General features: G+C 44.5%; 1 protein-coding gene and 1 long non-coding RNA gene across 2 annotated transcripts in view; one reads left to right on the top strand and one right to left on the bottom strand.

Moving 5' to 3' along the window:
• Positions 1-20,240, bottom strand: part of Dmgdh (dimethylglycine dehydrogenase precursor) — a 78,388-nt gene that overhangs the window by 30,225 nt on the left and 27,923 nt on the right. Inside the window, exons 6-14 of the mRNA NM_028772.3 lie at positions 18,564-18,812; positions 15,770-15,968; positions 13,757-13,926; positions 13,264-13,417; positions 11,141-11,306; positions 10,423-10,553; positions 6,924-7,141; positions 4,887-5,044; positions 1,981-2,040 (exon numbers count right to left, since the gene is read on the bottom strand). Of these exons, the coding sequence (NP_083048.1) occupies positions 1,981-2,040; positions 4,887-5,044; positions 6,924-7,141; positions 10,423-10,553; positions 11,141-11,306; positions 13,264-13,417; positions 13,757-13,926; positions 15,770-15,968; positions 18,564-18,812 (1,505 nt within the window). The remainder of the gene's footprint in view (positions 1-1,980; positions 2,041-4,886; positions 5,045-6,923; positions 7,142-10,422; positions 10,554-11,140; positions 11,307-13,263; positions 13,418-13,756; positions 13,927-15,769; positions 15,969-18,563; positions 18,813-20,240) is intronic.
• Positions 3,424-16,499, top strand: AW495222 (expressed sequence AW495222). Its single transcript, NR_045086.2, has 3 exons — positions 3,424-3,715; positions 6,927-7,164; positions 16,080-16,499. It is a non-coding gene; the product is annotated as an expressed sequence AW495222 (long non-coding RNA).

Below are 20,240 nucleotides of genomic sequence, written 5' to 3'. Positions count from 1 at the left end.
TCATCCCATGGTGGAAAAGACCCAGCCTAGGTAGGTAGGTAGGGCCAAGTCCTTGGGCTCTCTATTTATCCAACACAGTCATCAAGAACTAACTCTTTGACACCTGAATAAGAACCAACAATTCAGCATCCAAAAACATGTCCTCAGTCAAAATTAGCATCTTTTAAACAATTTGCTTTGGAGCTCAGTTTCGGTTATTTGATTATATCATTTAAAAGATCTAATAAATTCACATGTGCACCTGCTGATCGTCATAAAGAACATCTTAAAGCATCCATTTCCGTATGAAGACATCACTCACTGAGACCTCCTTCCCACAGTAATATCCAGAACACAGAAGCCGAAGAACCGATCCCTCCTGGGGCCGGCAGCAGAGAGCTAGGTGCTTGGAGGAGTCAGACATTTTTATCTTTATTTTAAACAGTCAAATTCAGACTTCTGTCACCACAAGGAGCAATCTGCTGCTAGGAGCTGCTCAAATTCCAAGCACCTGCTTTCCCTCATCTAGAGACAGATGGCACATCATAAAAATAAAAGCCAGGGAAAATGCACAGGAAAGATGGATTCCTTTAAGAATTCTTTAAATGGGGTCCTTGCCCCCCGAAGTCAAGCACAACAAGTACACACATTTCCTGTTAATACTTCAGCTGGGAATTTGGGAGCTGATGCCAAGCATTAAAAAAGTTCCCATAGCCCGATTTATAGACACAAGCTCACATATTCCCACGGGAGAGGAAACCAGCCTAGAGCTCAGAAACATGGCGGTGTATTTGGAGAATCCTAACCAGTAGCCTGACAGCAGCTGTTCCTCCTAACCTTGCCACCATCACCTACTTAGGCAAGTCCTTTTACATTCTTTCATGTGACTCTGAAGCTCTGAAGCACTGCTCAGTGGCATGACCTTATTTCCATGTGTAGGGCTGGCTCCAACGGGCAGGGCCACAAAGAAATGGCCTCCAATGATATAAGTTTCCACAGTAGTTATGCAGCACCGGTGGGGTTTCTCGACTCTTAGGAACCCCCGTAGGGTTTATTAAAACACAGCTTTGTTGTCCAGGCTCCCCGAAATTCTGCTTTTAGTGAGTCTAGGGTTGGACCTGAGAATTGACATTTCTAACAAGTTTACAGATGAGACTGAGCCTGGTGGGCTGAGGACCACTGATGTAGAGTGTCCCTTTGGCATATCGATGTGAATAATAGTTCTCTGGACCTGTGTTGGCCTCCTCAGTAAATACACACTTGGTACTGGGCACGTTGGAAACACATCTTGTGTTTACATTTAGATGTTATCATTAGACGCAAAACTGAATCATAAACCCCTGCTTAACCCAATGTGGCGAGGCTCTTCTATCCTTTAAGCATCCAGGGAAAGTCAATGTCCTTACTGCTTGCTTAGCTGACGCGCAACCTCACCAGCCACCAGGGGTGGCTGATACACACACAACATACATGCAGCACAATTTCTATAAAGATGCCTGTTGAAATCTGTTAATCATCTTGTGATTTTTACTAACTTTCACCTTGGGTTTTAGTCTTCTTTTAACTATTTTTAAAAAATTTTATGTGCATCGGTGCTTTGCCTGCATGCATGTCTGTGTGAGGGTGTGGGATGCCCTGGAACTGGGATTACAGATAATTGTGAGGTGCCACGTGGGTGCTGGGACTTGAACCCAGGTTCTCTGAAAAATGCAGTCAGTGCTTTTAACCACTGAGCCATCTCTCCAGCGCCTTGGGTTTTAAGTCTTAACCCTTAAAGAAGTTGAGTTCTGCTGCCTTACGTCTCCAGGCTCTTCCACAGTGAAGCTGATCAAATTACGGCGGATAATTCACACGGAGCATCAAGCCATGTTTAGTATTTATATTCAACTCGTTTCTTCTGTAGTCACACTTGGCTAAGTTTTAAAGAAAGCGTGGCTCTGTCGTAAAACACTGCCATCACCTTCACATTCATTTCATACACCCTGGGGAACGTAAACATACCTTATTCAGCTTCACGAAATATTCCAGCCCAGCTTCCAAGGGGTTTGTGTCACAGTTCATCTGGAAGGGAAACAGGTTTTGAATCCCAGGTGAGCCTGCTAATTTGGTTCACTGAAGAACTGCGCTGTCCTTAAAAGGACTTCAGAGAGATCTGCCTGCCTCTTCCTCCAGGTAGGGGATTAAAGGAGTTCACCACCACTCCCAGCAAGTACAGGGCGAGGGGAGATGAAGAGATTACTAAAACAGAAACAAACCCATTACCTTCACTCAGCAAATACTGGCAAACACTGGCTCCCACCTTGAGCTGATGCATAACAATGATAGAAACAGAGACATCACTTTCTTATATTAGTCTCCCCAGAATTAAGGACACTGGATGGTTTTTGAGTAAAGATTCTTTAAAAGACCAATTATGGACTAGTCTCTGAAGCAGTATTTTCCATTCAAATGAAGCCTTTGGCAAATGCTGTTATTTTTAAATATGGCAAACACAGAGACTGAACATTGGGTTGGTTTCCACTGCTCTTTTATTTTAAAGGTGTTAATGAATTTATCTGTTTTCATTGCGTGTACATGTATGTGTTCATGTCTGCGTGTGGGTGTGTGCAGGTGTGCTCTCCCAGAACTGAAGTAACGGGGCTGCCCATCGAGGATGCTGGGAACTGACCTCTGCTTCTCTGCAGGAGAAGCACACACAGTGCTCTTAACCACTGAGCCATCTCTCTGGCCTCCGATCTTTTACCTTAATAAATATTTGAAGGCTAGTACATGGTGTTTCACAAACAAGAATCTCATGTATGTTATGTAATAATTTTAATTACATAATTGTGTTTTTAAAAAAGTAACAAGTAACTTTGCTTAGCTTGCATTTAGCCATGAATGGGGGTAAAGAGGGGAAAGCAGGTGACAGAACACTGGCTTTTGCAGAGTTCTAGAAAGAAAACGGGAAGGGAGGATTAAAGCTCAGAACTAGCTGACTCGAGATAGGATGCATCAATTCAGGGGAAATCCAATATTTAGTTCTAAACCTGAATGAAGTTAGGGGGTTTTTATCACTGTTTTGTTTTTAAGGGGTTTTTGAAGATTCTAATTTATACGATGAGAACTGAGGGGAAATGAAAGAGATGAACTCAGGAGGAACTGCTAAATGTATAGAAATGGGAACAGAATACCTCGATGTACTCAGTTAAGTGTTAATGAGCAGAGGACCTTTCTGGAAGTCGGGTTTTTTGTTGTTCATTTCTTTATGGGAATGAGAACTGCCTGCTCTAACCTCCCAAAGAGTCGACATAAACTAGATAAACGTAAGACTACTTTACACCACATAAAAGTGTTCTCATATTTCCTAAATTAGTTTGAGTTACTCTGAAATTATTTTTCAGTCTGCCAAAATTAGAGATTTTTTTTTTCAGGGAAACAGAGCGACTTCGCCGATGTTTCTGCACTAGAGGGCGCTCTGGCACTGTTGGGAAAGAGGACCCTAAAATGGAGCCCAGGGAGAGGAAGCAGAAGGAAAAACAAAAAAACCAAAAACATCAGAAAAATTGAGGCTAGAATACAGCGATGTTTAACTCTCAAGGGGTGGCTTCTCTGTCCTTTTTCCTGAGCATGGGGACAAATTTGTTTTGTTTTCTGAGGGCAGCTGGCCTTGCCTGAGTCCTGGCTGTAAACTTGAGTTCGCTGCAGCAGGCAGGACCGGCTTCCTGCAAGCTTGCATCAATGAGAAGGCCCAAGGGTAAGTACCTGAGCTCTCAGGTTAACCTAGAAATTAACTGTATAGTGTGTTTGTTCGGCTCATTACTAACCATCTCTACGTCTGCGCTGATTCTTTAGGATAAATACTCCATTTTATAAGAGAGCAGGCCAGCCAGCCAAGAGTTAAGTAAAGGATAGATTTAAACCCCAGAGTCCCCACTCGGAAGCTCATGTTTACAATGGCCCCTAAAACGTCAGTTCTCTGTAAAAGTTAGGGTTTTGTTTCTCCCACAAGGTAAATAGGACCCTGGTCACAGGAATCTGGATGTTGGGGGCTCAATGAACCCAGTGAATGTATGCAAAATAAGAGTCGTGGTAAAGCTAAGTCATAGAACAAGGGCTTCTGGGAACGCGCATAGGGGCTTTATCTTGATGACAACAGTCAATGTGGGAAGACCCTTCATAATTGTGGACACCACATTCCCTGGGCAGGGGATCCTGGGTAAAGTGCAGGAAGCCAGTTAGCAGCTGTCCAGGGGCTTGCAATCATTTTAGACTATGGATGTGACATGACCAGTTCTCTCAAGCCACTGTCACTGTGACTTCCCCACTCTGAAGGACTGTAACCTGGACCTGTGAACTGAAAGAAACCCTTTCTCCCTGAATTCGCTTCTGTCAGGGTATTTTTTTCCCCCACAGAAACAGGAAGGAAACTAAGACAGAAGCAAAGCAGAATCAATGCATATAAAAATGTTGTGTAAGTGGTTAACAATTGTACACAGAGAAGCTCTTGATTCCCACTGGTGGGGAAGACTAGACCCACACACACGGGACCACTGTCCCTGTCCCTCAAAAGAAAAGGACATTAGTTCGCCTAAGGATGATTGTGAGAGGGAAATGAAACGTAACAGAGGGAAAGCAAGGATGTGAGAGGTGATACTCAGATCCTCTGGCGTGTGCCTGCCAGAAAATGTCTGGGGTTCACCACTAAGCAGGGGGAATTAAGGCAGAATAAACGTTACCCCCAAACCCAGTCAGTGCTCATCTGGAAAGCAGAGAGGCAGGGGAGTTCTTTCCCTACTCAAAGTCATTTAATGGCATTTGATTTCTCTTCTAGCTGGAACTGATAGTAGTAATGCTATGAAAACTAGTCTCCCAACATTAGATACAGTAAGGTAAGCATCCGTTAGTGAGGATGCTAGCATGCAAACCTCGGAGCCCCAGGCTCGGAAAGCCTTCTCCAGTCTCAAAGCGTTCAGGGCGTAAGTTCCAAAGTCGCCGATGCCCTCCTCCTGGCCGGCACTCATGATGCGCTCATAAAGCGTCGCAGAATCTTCTCGTCTGTGGTACAGCTCCCAGCCCAGCTCACCTGAAATGCACAGGCAGGGCCCACACAGGCATGAGAGTGGTGCTGGCAGGGCCTGCGCTCACATCCATTAACTAACACGTGTAGGAGAAAACCCCACCAGCACAAAGCAACCTTTGGTGGTCTTTAAAAGAACAGCTCACAAGGAGCAGTCAGTTCAGTGACCATTTGTGTGTAAGCCTGACTCCTGCACAGAGAGACTCCTGCACAGAGAGCAGTCAGATTCACTTTTTAGCCCGGACCCTGGCCCCATACGAGCCTCCAAAGTTTCCAGGGCAACGGTAGTAAACAACTAACACATGTTTTCACAGGGTTCGTCTGGGTATGGGAGGGCATCTGTGATCCCGACACTCAGAAAGCTGAGAGAGGTTTGTGAGCCCAGGGCCAGCCTTGGCTACTGAGACACTGTTTAAAAATAAAACACAACAAAATAACAACTTTAAAGAGGGTGAGGAGCAAGTTCAGACAGTACTTATCATGTGGGTAAGCACGAAGATCCAAGTTTGCCCGGAATTCACATTTTTAAAAAGCACACGCTGGAGGTCTGGGGCCGGGTAGGGTGCCCACAATGGCTCAATGGGTAAAGCCAGGGGCCCTCATCCGTGCAGCAGTTCTCAACCTGTGGGTTACGTCCCCTTGGGGGGGGGGGGGTGTCTAACAAATCCTATCATGGGGTTACTAGAAAACACAGATATTTACACTCCATAACACTGGCAAAATTAGAGCTATGACATAGCAATATGCAATGATTTTATGAAATAATTTTATGGTTGGGGGCCACCACAACTGAGGAGCTGTACTAAAGGGTTGCAGCATCAGGAAGAGTGAGAGTTCTAGTGGAAAGCTTGGTGTAGTCACGATGGGCTGGAAGTCACACTATCTGTGAGTGTTCCCATATATCACGCCACTGTGGCCTTCCATTTATTCTAATGACCATCTTTTGTTCCTTTCTCATCTACACTTCCAAAGAGAAGCGACTAGAAACCAGTGGAAGCTCCATAAAGAGTAGGCATGGCCAACAGACTTCTTGTCTTAGAGTTGGGCAGAAGAAATCTTTCTTCAGAATCAGAGAAAGTTAGACAGAGGGGTGGAGGGAGACTGAGTGTGCATGAGTGTGTGTGAGTGAGCATATGAGTGTGAGTATGTGTAAGAATGTATTGTGACTGTGAGGGTGTATGTGTGTGTGTGTGTGTGTGTGTGTGTGAAAGAGAGAGAGAGAGGATGCACTATGAGGGTATGACTATGTGGGGTTATGTGTGAGTGTGTGTGTGTGTGTGTATGTGTATGTGTGTGTGTGTGAGTATGTGTGAGCATGTACAGTGAGGGTGTGACTGTGTAGTTGTGCGTGTGTGTGAGTGTGGTTATGTACGAATGTGTATAAAATGCACTGTGAGGGTGTGACAGTGTATGACAGTATGCAGTATGTGTAAATGTGTGTGTATGTATATGTGTGTGATTGTGTGTGAGATATACTGTGAGGGTGTGACAGTGTATCTGGTATGTGTGACACTGTGTGTATGTGTGAGTGTATATGTATGAGTGTGTATGAGACACACTGTGGGTGTGACAATGTATGAGTGTGTGTGTGTGTGCACTGTGAGGTTGTGACAGTGTGTGATAGTCTATAGTGTGTGTGAGTGTGTGTGTGTGGTTATGTGTGAGTGTGTATGTGTGGTTATATGTGAGTGTGTGTGTGTGTGTGTGTGTGTGTGTGTGGTTATGTGTGAGTGTGTGTATGTGTGAGTGTGTGTGTGTGTGTGTGTGTGTGTGACTGTGTGTGATACGTACTGGGAGGGTGTGATGGTGTCTGCAGTGGGTGTGAGTATGTGTGTGACCATTTCTGGTAGCCTTTCCTTACTTTAGCTTGTTTCCCCATTCTTACCAGTATAGGAGATTCTGATAGCAGTGACTGGAATGTCTGAGATGTTAAAAGATTTGGTTTGAAGAAACTTGAATGCATCATCGCTGAGATCTTCTGAGGTCAGCTTCTGAAGGACTCTTCTTGCATATGGCCCTGCAACTCCCAGGACCCCAAACTCATCGGTTATGTTTTGAATTTCCACATCATATCCACCTCTGAAGGCTGCTTCTTCAATCCATCTGCATTGGGATCATAAGCCTGGGTAAACGTTGCCTGAATAATGCATGTTTCTACTATACTATGTCTCTGAAGTCTTCCTTCAAGTTTGGAATTATCAGAAAGTCCCTAGAGGGTCAGGGCACGCAGCCATCTCACTCTGAAGGTTGAAGAAACTGAGTTCCCTGGATGTAAATTGCCCACTTAAGACTTGGGAGGGAATCCTTCCAGGTAACGAGAATCTTGCAGTTTAAATGAGCTTTGCCCCGGTTATAAATAGTGATGGTTCTGTTGCATTCAAACTAATGGTCCCATCTTCAAAAATTAATTTAAACCTGAATTTGCTTCAATACCTGTACACAAGATGCATACGTGTACTGCTAGCCATTAATAATGTGCCTGCCACCAGACACATAATTGCTCTGACAATCTCACAGAAAAGAGGAAAAACTCCAGTCTCAATTTCTAAGTCTTGATGAGTTTTTGGAAGGCAACGCTCGGGCCAGGCTATAATTTATTGAGCTGTCCCTGGAGCTCTGCGAGTCTATCACAGTGTTCCTGTAGATGAGAAGAGGCTCAGTGGCTAAGGTGACCTCCACACCCCGGCACTTGAGCATCAGATTTCCATAATTCTACCACTCAGGTGAAAATCTGAGTCAGACCTTGATTAAATAGTAGTATTCCCCACACTTTTGGGATAATAGACTACAAAGATGGAAACTTTACAGTGGACCGGAGGTTCAAGCAAAGGCAGGTTAGCAATTTAGCTGTGAGCCTGGTATGCACAGGGTATCCCAAAGGGAGAAGCTAACTAAGGGAGTTAGCTGGCTGAAGCAAATCCGATGTGGCGCTTTCATCAGTCATGCTGACTTTAGCAGGTAACTTTAATCCACACCTGTTTCTTCATCTGCAAATGAGGATAACTCATACTTTGCAAAATCTTTCTATTTAGCACATGTTGTATATGGGATGCATATATATGCTCACATGTTGTGTGTGCAGAGGCAAAGATTGATACTGAATATCTATCTTCCTTGACAGCACTTGTGATAGTTTGAATATGCTTGGCCCGGGGAGTGGTAATGTTAGAAGGTGTGGCCTTGTTGGAGTGGGTGTGGCCTTGTTGAAGGAAGTGTGTCACTGTGGTATGGGCTTTGAGACCCTCCTCTAGCCATGCAGAAGCTAGTCTTCTCCTGTATGCCTTTGGGATCAAGCTGTAGAATTTTCAGCTCCTCCAGCCCCACATTTGCCTGGACACTGCCATGCTCCTGTCTTGATGATAATGGACTGAACCTCTGAACCTGTAAGGCAGCCCCAAGTAAATGTTGTCCTTTATAAGAATTGCCTTGGTCATGGTGTCTCTTCTCAGCAGTGGAAACCCTAAGACAGCACATCACCTTGTTATTTTGAGGCAGGGCCTCTCACCTGAACCCAAAGCTTAGCCACTCAGAGAGCCTAGCTGGCGAGCTTGCTGTAGAGATGCCCTGTCTCCGCCTCTAAGTGCTGGGATTACCTGCAAGCCACTGTGCCTATCGGCCATTGTATGGTTGCTGAGGAGTCTGAACTCTGGCACTCAGGCCTGTGAAGGATTCACCTCCCCCCAGCCCTTGCAAAATCTTCAGAGAATTAATTAAGGTCATGTCTACAAGGAGTTCTGGATCATTGATGATGTTTAATAAATAAAAGTTAAAATTAGGGCTGGTGAGATGGCTCAGCGGGTAAGGGCACTGACTGCTCTTCCGAAGGTCCTGAGTTCAAATCCCAGCAACCACATGGTGGTTCACAACCATCCATAATAAGATCTGACGCCCTCTTCTGGTGTGTCTAAAGACAACTACGTTGTGTACTTACATATAATAAATAAATAAATCTTTTTTTAAAAAGTTAAAATTAAGCCGGGTGTGGTGGCACACACCTTTAATCCCAGCACTCGGGAGGCAGAGGCAAGTAGATTTCTGAGTTCGAGGCCAGCTTGGTCTACAAAGTGAGTTCCAGGACAGCCAGGGCTATACAGAGAAACCCTGTCTCGAAAAAGAAAAAAAAGAAAAGGTAAAATTATCAGAACCAGTAAACCATTGGATGGGACACCTTGTGGGGAGGACAGGGGCTGTGTGTGTGTGTGTGTGTGTGTGTGTGTGTGTATGAGTACATTGTAGCTGTTTTCAGACACACCATAAAAGATCATCAGATCTCATTACAGATGGTTGTGAGCCACCATGTGGAATTGAACTCAGGACTTCTGGGAGAGCGGTCAGTGCTCTTAACCTCTGAGTCATCTCTCCAGTCTGGGGCAGGGGCTTCAACTATTCCTATAAAACACATGAGGTTTATTCACATTGATGAGGTTTAAGAATTAAAGTTGGGGACTGGAGAGCTGACTCGGTGATTAAGAGAATTAAAGCTCTTGCAGGGAACTGGAGTGTGGTTCTCAGCACCCAGGTATGTTCTCAGCTACCTTTAACTCCAGCTCCATGGAATCTGATGCCCTACTATGGTCTCTCCAGGCATCTGCACCTGTGCACACATACACTTTTTTAAAAAAATTAAAGTTGTTCTTTAAGTACTATGTATCTTTTTTCTATTTTCTATTTATTTTATTTTATTTATGTGTGGGCATGTTTTGCCTACACGTATGTTTGTATACCATGTATGTACTTGTACTCTTGGAGGCCAGAAGAAGACATCAGATCCCCTAGACCTTGAGTTAAAATGGTTATGAGCCTCCACATGGGTGCTGGGGACCAAACCCAGTGCTGCCAACAGCTAAGCCATCTCTCCAGCTCCCACAATGCATCTTTGTCAACTTGACACAACCCAGAATCATCTATGGAAAGAATCTCAGTGGGGAATGGTGGCCTGTATTCATGTCTGTGGGCAGTGTCTTAATTAAGTTAAATGTAGTAGGAAGACTTATCCCATTGTGGTGGCGCCATTCCCCACGCAGGGGATCCATGGGTGGTGCCATTCCCCACAAATGAAGAGTGTCCACAACTGTGTGACAGTGGAAAAACCAACCTAGCGTGAGCAAGAAGTCATCATGCCTTCCTCCATCTCTCTGCTCCTGACTGCAGCTGTGGTATGACCAGCTGCTTGCCGTTCCCATTCTTGCCTTGACTTCCCCACAGTGATGGACTGTCACCTGAAACTGTACATTGAAGTCTATGCCTTTCTCCCCTAAACTGCTTTTTGTCACAGCATTTCATCACAGCCATAGAAAGGAAACTAGAATTCTAGCACAAGAAAAGCTGTGTGAGGCTGAGTCACTGTCACCTGTACAGAATTATTTCATCTGATGTCCACTTACCTAAGGTCGTGAAGCTCCGACCCGGAGCCAGTGATCAACAGGAACTCCCCAGGAGACTGCTGGGAAACAGTCAGCTCAGCATACACCCGACCTCTGGGCGTCAACATGTGACTTATGTTTGTAAAACCCACCTGCACAAAAGAATGTAGAATCATTTGAGGATGAATTAAGTGTCTTCACACACATGTCAATTGTGTGTACCATGAAAAGCCTTACCTCCTACCATTTATGTCAAGTAGATGAACTAAACCAAAGATTAATTTAAGTTTTCCATTTTAAACAATCATACAAAATTGCTTGTCCTGAAAATGGCACTTCAGGGCTGCGAAAATGGCACTGAAGTAAGGGTACTTTTGGTCAAAGCTACCCTAAATTCAATCCCTGAAATCCACAAGTCAAAAAGAAAGACTTTTGCAAGTTGCCCTCTGACACACATCAATAAAAATAAGTGTAATAACTAAAAAAAAAAAAAAAAAAAAAAAAAACCACACTCATTTAACTACAATCAACTTTTAAGATCTTATTAACAAGTTAAGTGAAGTCATTAGTTTCTTAGATGACAATCTACTCAACAGAAAGTTCAGTTGAGATTAGCTTGCACACTCCTGGTCCCTTGAAGCATTTTGGCATCCAGTTGGAATAAGTGGAGCCAAAGAAGGTAGGATCTGGGTTTTTTTTTAAAAGGACCAGGTCAGAATCCTGGACCTTGTCTATTTACCTTGGGAATGACATTAGCAAAGAGATGGTCCAGAAGTTGGGTAGAATCTCGGCCTTTGATGTTGAACTTGCCAAATGGAGACAGGTCAATCACACCAACTCTTTGCATAACCTGTTTGTACTCAGAGCCCACCGGCTCAAACCAGTTTGTGCGGCGGAAACTTGGCCTGAAACACAATATTTACTGCCATCCACTATCCAAAAATTATAAAATAGAAATGAGAATATTTTAATCCATTTCCCCCATCGAGGAAAGCCTTCTGGAGCTGGGGAAGGGGCACCCTCAAATCTGTTCTGTAAATCATATACACATTTTGGAATCTGACCGTTTATGGTTTACTTATCTGTCCGTTTGACCCATTTTATAGTGAATGAAGTGTTAATTAGTGAGAAAAATAAGACAGAATTCATGGGTACTCTGGTCTGGAGGGCAGCGTAGAAGGCAACAGTCCAGGGGTTTTGAAGCCTGTTTGCATACTCTGGAGAGTATTTTTCAAATATTAGCTGTAAAGCCTCATTAAATCGGAATGGAGTGTGTATGAATGTTGTGCATGTGTATCTGTGCATGTGTATACACACACCTCTGTGACTGTGTGTATCTACCTGTGCGTGTGTCTCTGTGTGTGTATCCATGTATATGTCTTTGTGTGTGTATCCGTGTACGTATATGCCATGTGTGTGCACACGCGCGCGAACACACACACAGCTATCTAGCCAGCACTGTAAATACAAATCACTTCTACTTGTTAAAAGGGGATTGGGCATCATGGCAGGTTCCAGGGGTGCCCACCCCTGAGATAAGCAGTGGTCTAGCCCAGCACCTCCTCTCTTCAGAGAAAAGGCAGAGTGGCTTCTAGGTCCTTTGTAGTAGCTGGACAGAACAAGGTCTAGAACAAAGGTCACTGATTCATCTCCACTTTAGCAAATGGGCTTCTAACATGGCGTTTTTAGCTTCCAAACAGAGTGCTGAGTCTGCAGTTTTCCTGTAGCATAATGATTATTTTTTTTTTAAAGAAACTTAAGCCAGATCTAAACATCACAAAATGAAAAACCAAGCTAGTGTTTATCTGAAACTTAAGCATTCCGACCCTTCTAGACCAGATGCCTCTAGAGCCAAACTCGTCTGCAGCGTCCCCTCCTCTGTATTCTACACCACTTACCTGAATTTAAAGTAGACTTCAAAACCTGTTCTTTCGTGTGCTTGTATGTTCATATGTGGATGCATGTACATATATGTGCTTATACATGTTGAGGCCACAGCCAACCTCTGTGCCATATCTCAGGAACCGTTCACCTTATTTTAATTCCAAGACAGGGTCTCTTGCTGGCCTAAAGTTTATCCACAGGCTAGGCAGGCTGGCCAGCAAGGCCCAGGGACCCACATGTCTCTGCCTCCACAGGACTGGGATTACAGGCATATGCCCCCGTGCCCAGCTTTTATTCTCGGGTACTGGGAATTGGATTCAAGTCTTCATATTTACATGACAAGTGCTTTACCAACTAAACTATTTTTCTAGTCCTGAACCCTGTTTAAAATAGCAAAGTGATAGGTTGACAGGAATTGTAAATTAGCTCCTAGATTTGCTGTTCATGTTTTCTTAGTTTATGGGTTCTCATTGGAACAATCACCATTAACCCCAAGTGCAGCCATGACATGCAGCACTTCACAGGGACTCAGAGGCCTGTATTGGTGGCATACTTGGTGGTTTGGTTTAACCCCAAGTGCAGGTGCTCTTGTCTGCTTCATGACCCAGAGCTCTGAGTCCTTTCCACACAGCATTTGAATGCCATGAAATTTGTCCAGAAACCCTAAGTCATGATAAACCTTCAGCAGCCAATTAAAGCCATGGTTGTACTTGGGTAGGGCTGAGAAAGGTTCCTCTGAGATCCTGGTAGCCGCCAAGTAGACCAGGCGTCACTGAGACTGGCCAGTATCCCCTGGGCTGGCCTCAGGAATTTACCTCCATTATAAGGAGGTAAATGATACCAGAGTAGACTCGGTGCTTGTCCAAGAGTGGCGCAATTATGATGGAGAGGAATCCATGCCCTACTGTCCTTCTCCTTTCTACCCCTGCAGTGGCAGCCCCTGATCAGAACCACAGGCAGGATAAGACATTCACTTACCTATACTGAGTGTCCTGGCCAGGCTTATAGAACCAATGTGGCTGTTCCCAGCCTGCATGGAAGCCCATGGAACACTTGGACTTCAGGGTTTTGTAAAGTCCACTGACTCTCTGGGTTGGCCTCCCAGCAAACCGCTCTTCTTTAGGATAACCAACTGCAAAGGGAATACCAGTGCTTTAATAGTTTATAACTGAAGTGATTCAATACACTGGAGGGCTTTTAAGAATGGAAACGGTGGGGATTTCCCTCCAAGGATGTCAGTTATACTGATCATCAACGAGTAAAGTAAAAATACACTACACTAACTGCTTAAAATCAGTAACTTCTTCAGTGATGGACCCAATACGTTAAACATATACAGCAACAAATTCCTGGCCATTTCTTAAGGCATGGTGCTGTTTACAGTCTCCCACCAGTCCCAGGGAACAGAACAGAGTGTCTAAAGTGAGAGGCATTGCAGGTCTTTCCAGATGACAGCAAGTTAGTACGTCACCAATGTTGTTGAACCCATATGATTCTCGGGCTTTGGCCTCGGTGTACTGTGTCGTCGTCCATTTGCCGTAGCGATTGGGATCCAGTTCTATCAGGTCAAAAGGAGGTTCTCCATGCAGGATCCAGTCACTGAGGAACTTGCCTACCCCACCAGCATGGATTATGCCGTATCTTTTGGATACAAAGATGTTTCGGATGTTATAAATGTGGTGCATTCAAGTGGTGAAACACGTCCAAAAACCTTACAGGGCATCAGATCTGATGTCACCTAGGCTCTTCAGGACACACAGGTAATATAATCTTTATGCTTTAGTAATCAGTTTTTCCCTAAAAACAAATCAGTGTATGTTCTGGCAAATGAAAGATGCCTCACTTGGTTGCTGGTTTGTTTTCACAGTTTCTCAAGGGATTCCATACCTACAGATATGTAGGTAGGATTCCATGCCTCCGTAGGCTAGTAAGATGCAGACCCCAGAGAAGATGTGGTTGGTGCTCGCTCACCAGCCTTCAGTGAGCTGACTTTATCCTGACTGACAGGGAGTGGGAGGCACCCACCCCGCCTCTTCTCAGCTCAGTGTAGTGCTGATTCTCTTAGGAGATGCCTCCCTGCGAAGACCCTTCAGCTTAGAAGCATCCCAACAGAGGAAGCCACACAATGGGTACTGTGAGAAGGGTGGAAAAGAACATGGCCTCTGTCCTTTACAACTAATAGGTCACTTGGAAGGGAAGGTCTGTTTGTCTCCTAGTTTTACAAGACACTGCTTCGGGTCTTGTGTAACCCAGGCTGGTCTGAGACTGACTATGTAGCGGAGGGTGGGCTTGAACTTCTGATCTCCCTACCTTTGGTATTAAAGGGGATATACCACCATGCCTGTCTTATAGGACACTGGGGATCAGAGCTTTTTGCATGCTAAGCTAGCACTCTGCTGAGCTGTATCCTCAGCCACAAAAAGATATTTTAAACCTCTCAGATGATTGTGATATCAGAATGACCACTTCTGGCAGGTTTAATCAGGTCTACCTGCCCATTCATATCTAACAAAGCCTTTCAATATGGTTTTATCTATGATAACATAAAGAAGAGGCTTTTGAAAACTGAATGGGGTGAAAATCATGGAAAGAGAATCAAGGGAAGTTGATACTAATTGGGAGAACCCCATTCTCTCCCCAGGTTTGATCCCTACCACCACATATTTAAAAAATCCTAACTAAGCACTCTAGCACCCCCAACTATAGTAAGCCAACAGCCAGCGCCTTGGTTCTAAGAAGTGTGGGAGGAATTTGGCAGAAAGCAAAATGCTTTCTCCACAACTGCACTCCTTTAGAAAAATGAATGTACCTTGTCTGTTGACAGGTCAGTTCTCAGGGCAAATAAAAGCTATCACTTTGTGCTTGTAGCTCGAGGCTTGGCACGGAGCTGGCAATCATTAAAGATTATTTGAACAAACAGCCAAAGAGAATAGAGAAGAAAACTAGAGTATTGGAAACTGTGATATGATGGTGTAGTGAGTTTGACATCAGTATTCAGCATATTAATGGGACAAATATTAGAAATGAAGCACGGGCAAGGAGTGGAATCTTAAGTAGGAAGCAGCCAAGGGAGTCACACAGAAGTAAATCACGTTAGACAAACAGGAATTACAGTGAAAATATGTAATCCATGTTATCCATTTGATCTTTTGAATATGTCACATTCTGTTATGAAAATATTCCTGCCCAGTTGGGGCAAATTGACCTCTTGGAAGGTAGTGGCATAAAAGGAGACATGAAGAATGGAACTGACAGGAAACACATGACGGCAGTTTCAGAAAACGACTGCCCTCTGTGTGCTAAGCCTTATCGTTGAAGTGCTTAGCCCATTACACTAGTTCCTTCCTGCATTCCTTACCTTACTCCCCAATGACCCCCATCCCCAGCCTCTTCCACGTTTTCCATTTTGGGGCCCAATATTTGAGACTAGATCTTAGCCATAAGCACTTCTACAAGAAATGTCAAGCCTCAGGGTGCTACTCACCCAAAGCCAGTCGCCACCCAGTAGTTTCTGACCCCCTGATGGGGCCCCACCATAGGCAGAATGTCGGGAGAGTAGGTGATAGGGCCATTGACGACATTGATGATGTCCGCCTTCTTCAAGACAGGAATCATCTCCATGGCAGCTTCCAGGTGGTCTGAGATTCGATCTAAATCAGACTCAAAAAGCTCCTTTCCAAAGCCTAGAGAGACAGATGCCATGCTCAGAATTCCCCCATGAACAGACAAGTCTCAGATCGATGCAGTCTCTGAAACAGGTGCCTGTATGGATGATTTTTTTCTCTTTTCTTTAGATACTAAACGTGGGGCCGCCGAGATGACTCAGAGGGCGAAGGTACCTTCCACCAAGTCTGACAACCTGAGCTCATTCCCTAGGACCCATGTGGTGGGAGGAGAGGAGAGAACTGTCTCCAGCAGGTCATCCTCTGACCCCTGCACAAGTGTCATGACATCTGAATACCCACATACACACACCGATCAGTCAGTCAGTCAGTCAGTCAGTCAATCAATCAATCAGTGTAAGAAATATTAAGTCTAAATCAGCACTCACTATCCCCACACCAGTACCCCTCACACTCCTGGGGAAAACAATGCTATTCTTACTGAAACAAAAATCACCTTTTCAGTAAAGAGAAACAAAATGTGTGCTTGTTTTCCCTCCAACATTTAACTCAATCATTATTTTTAAAAGAAGAATAAATTGGTTTGTCAGGAGAGATTTTTTAAATCTTTCAATTAACATAAAAGTGAGAGCAAATGGGCTGTGCAGTTAGTTACTCCAGGACACTGGAGGAGTGCTCCGGGCTCTGCGAGGGAGGAGCTGAGAGCACCTTGACTGACAATGGCTCCTTTCATCAGGCCACCTCCTCCCTACAGCTTGTTTCCACATGTGTCCATGGGCTAAGGTCCTGCACACAGAAGTGAGTCTTGCACAACCACCACTTTTTCTTGTCCTACAAGTCACTGTGACTCAAAGCAGGGTCACGGATAAACATCACGACATTTGTCCACACAGTATCCACCCAGGTTCCTCCTGCCCTTCTTGAGAACTGCAGGTCAGGGTAGTGGCATGGAGCTTCCAGGCTAGCAGGGTTGCCCTAGGACACATGGACACCCATGCAGGAACAACTCACAGTCTGGCTTTCCCTCCCTCCAGCTAGGATTAATTAAATATTTGTTCAGCATTTACTTGGAAGAAAAGCCACAGCATGGACAGAGTGGAGACAGAGCCCCACTTCAGCCTCCCCTAGTGGCTCAGCCCTCGCTGTGATGTCAGGAGTAATTCTGCTCAGCTCCAGATGTGCAGGGCCCATTCAGCAAAGCCAAAGCCCCTTGGCTGCTGGACCAGCCTCTACAGGAGGCAAGGTGGGTCAGAAATCTTTTTCTGATACTTGAGAGGGAGAGATATGTTCTATACTGAAAACTATTTATCAACTTACAATGCCAGAAAATAGGGCTGGGGAGGTGGCCCTGTTTAGAAAAGAACTGGTCTTGCAAACACAAGGACCTGAGTTTAAGCCCATGAGTCCATGTTTTAGATGATAGATAGATAGATAGATAGATAGATAGATAGATAGATCTATAGATAGATAGATCTATAGATAGTCAGTAGATGAATAGATAGATGAATTGATAGATGATAGATAGATAATAGATGGATGAACAGATGGATAGATGAACAGATGGATGGATGGATAGATGATAGATAGATAGATGGATGATGATGGATAGATGATGGATGGAAGAATAGACAGATGGATGGCTAGATAGACAATAGATGGATAGATGATGGATGGACAGATGGAAGGATACATAGATGATAGATAATGGATGGATGGATGGATGGATGGATGGATGGATGGATGGATAAGTAGGTAGGTATGTAGATAGATAGATAGATAGATAGATAGATAGATAGATAGATAGATAGAATAGATAGAGCTGGATGTGGCTTCATGCACTATAATCCCAGCACTGGGGAGATGGAGGCAAAGTAGATTTGTGGGGCTCACCAGCAAGCTTAGCTTCTGATGAGTTCCTAGCCATCAAGAGACCTATCTCAAAAAGAAAATGTAAACAGTGTCTGGGGAATGACACCTAAGGATGATCTCTGGCCTTCATGTGTCCACATATCTGTACATACATACACCTGTATCCATGGACAAACACATATACACAAGATTAAAACTAGAGATGTAGCCTAGACAACCTAATTCTTGATTTGACTTCATGGGGAAAAATGAAAAACAAAATAAAATAAAAATACCCTGGCCCTTCTCTCCCCAACTAGTAAGCATAGCCCCTCTTGCTGAGGCACACGGCTCTGAGCCTCTCCCACTCATGAGGCACAGGAGGGCCTCTGCCCATAGCTCCACCTTTGTTGAAGACTCTAGCTAACCAGTTGTAGGCTGGATATCCTGTCTTGGGTACCTGCAGTGTAGACTACTGTCAGAGCACACGCGTCTGTGTTCAGACCTTTTAACTAGACCAAGCAGTCAGATGGGGAATAGGAAGATGGCGGGAGGTGGGCAAGGGCAGATAGCCCTATATCTGGAGCCTTCCCAGCAGCCCCAGCACCAATGTCAGCTTCTCTTCTCAACCAACCGTGTCTCTCCCCTTTCCTCCCACCTGGCTCACCCCCCCAACCCCACCCTCATGCTGCCCCAGACACTGGAAGGTCAACACTAGGATTTTTGTCCTGTTCTATACCTGGCTGCCAGGTGTGGGGAGTTGACCCATCATCTCCAACTTGCACACCCTTCATTAGCTGAACCCACCTGGAGGGACTCCGTGAGTGACCCAGGAGGCTTGGAGTTTCATCTTCTCCTGACTTTCATAGGGACCAAACAAAAGCCCATCCCTTTCCTGTCGGAGGTAGTAGGATCCTTCCAGGTCGCGGAGGACGGGGAGCTCTCGTTTCAAAGCCTTCACTTCTGGGATTGTTGATGTGACGACATATTGATGTTGGACGGGGATGAGGGGGTGGTCTAGTCCAATCATTTTACCCACTTCACGAGCCCAAAATCCTTAAGTGAGAAAATCTTTTTAAATGCATGTACATAATATATATACCTATGACATTGATACTGCAATTTGTATTTGGAAATCTCATTGTTTATTTGGTTCTAGTGCTGGAAAGCAAACCAAAGGCTTGTGAGGTGGGGCTCTACCACTGAGCCACATCTCCAACCTCTTAAGTATTTTTGAGCATTGCAAAATAGAATGGGAAAGAGGATTAAGAGTTTTGATAATATCTGAAACTTAAAGAAGCTCCTTCCATGAAAAACCCTATTACGCACAAGCAAAGGTGAGCTTAAAAAAATTTTTTAAGAAAGTAACCTAAACATATAAAAAGTACAAATGTGTCTAAGAAAGGCAATAACAAAGTGTGTGTAGACAGACACAGTGAGATAGAGGGTGAGCCCTTTGCTGTTGTCATCAATGTAGTTCAGAACAGCACAGCATGCAGTGGCCCTCGGAGTCGCCTCCTCCCCCTCCCTCCTAACCCTGCAGTCCTCCAGTTCCACAGACTCAAGGCTCTTCTGTTCACTTAAAATTTAGGGATTTTTTTTTTTTTTTTAGAGTCTATGTACTTTGGGAGGAGAACACATTAAGTTCTGCTACTTCAAGAGTAACCGTTAGTTTGTGAGGTGCCTTCTAGTCGAGCACTGTACTCAGAAAACTAGCGAGACTGGTAGGAAAGCTCGGTGGGGAAACTTTCCAGCACACGCAAGGTGGGTTCATCCCGAGGGCTGCGGGAAAGAAGAGCAAACAGCAAGATGGAGATTGGGCACATCCATTCCCGAGACCGATGTTTCGTTTCCCTAGGTTTGGACCTGGATATGATTGTCTGAGAGACGCCAGGATCTATGACCAAATCTCAACGCTTTTTGCTGCTATTGCCCCAGCAGCAGCAGCGAGGCTGCTTGATCTCGCTCGCGCTTTTGCTCCTCGCTCCTTGCTCTTGCTCTCGCTCTTTTTTTTTTTTTTTTGCCATGAGGTTACATGTAGCCAGAGCTGGCCTCAAACACATGTAGCCCAGGCTGGCACTGAACTTCTGAACTTCTAGCCTCCATTTTCCCCCAGTGAAGGACTACAGACATGAGTCATCACACCCAGCTAGCAAGACCTTATTTAAAATAAACACCACAGCATTACCCATAAAAAGGTATTTTAGGATATAAAATGGCCAATGTAATTTTTTTTGTTTTTGAACAAAAGTATGGTGTGCTTATCCATCTGTTAATTATTCATAGGGAGGGACTTCTGAGCAGCTTGTTTCATAGTAGTAGTTTTGAGTAATTATCAAAGGACTGGCGAACCCTCTCGATAACTGCTTTTAGATTGTATTCTAAATTTTCTGCTGTTTTTCTTTCTGCTTTAAAAAAAATCTGGTAAGGGGTCTGAGATCCCTGTTATTAAATAGTTCAAGGCTAAGTACAGAGGTACCTGTG

This window comes from Mus musculus, chromosome 13 (assembly GCF_000001635.26).
Source record: "Mus musculus strain C57BL/6J chromosome 13, GRCm38.p6 C57BL/6J".
NCBI lineage: Eukaryota > Metazoa > Chordata > Mammalia > Rodentia > Muridae > Mus > Mus musculus.
The sequence above is the reverse complement of the archived record's forward strand: the minus strand, read 5'-3'. Positions and strand labels throughout refer to the sequence as shown.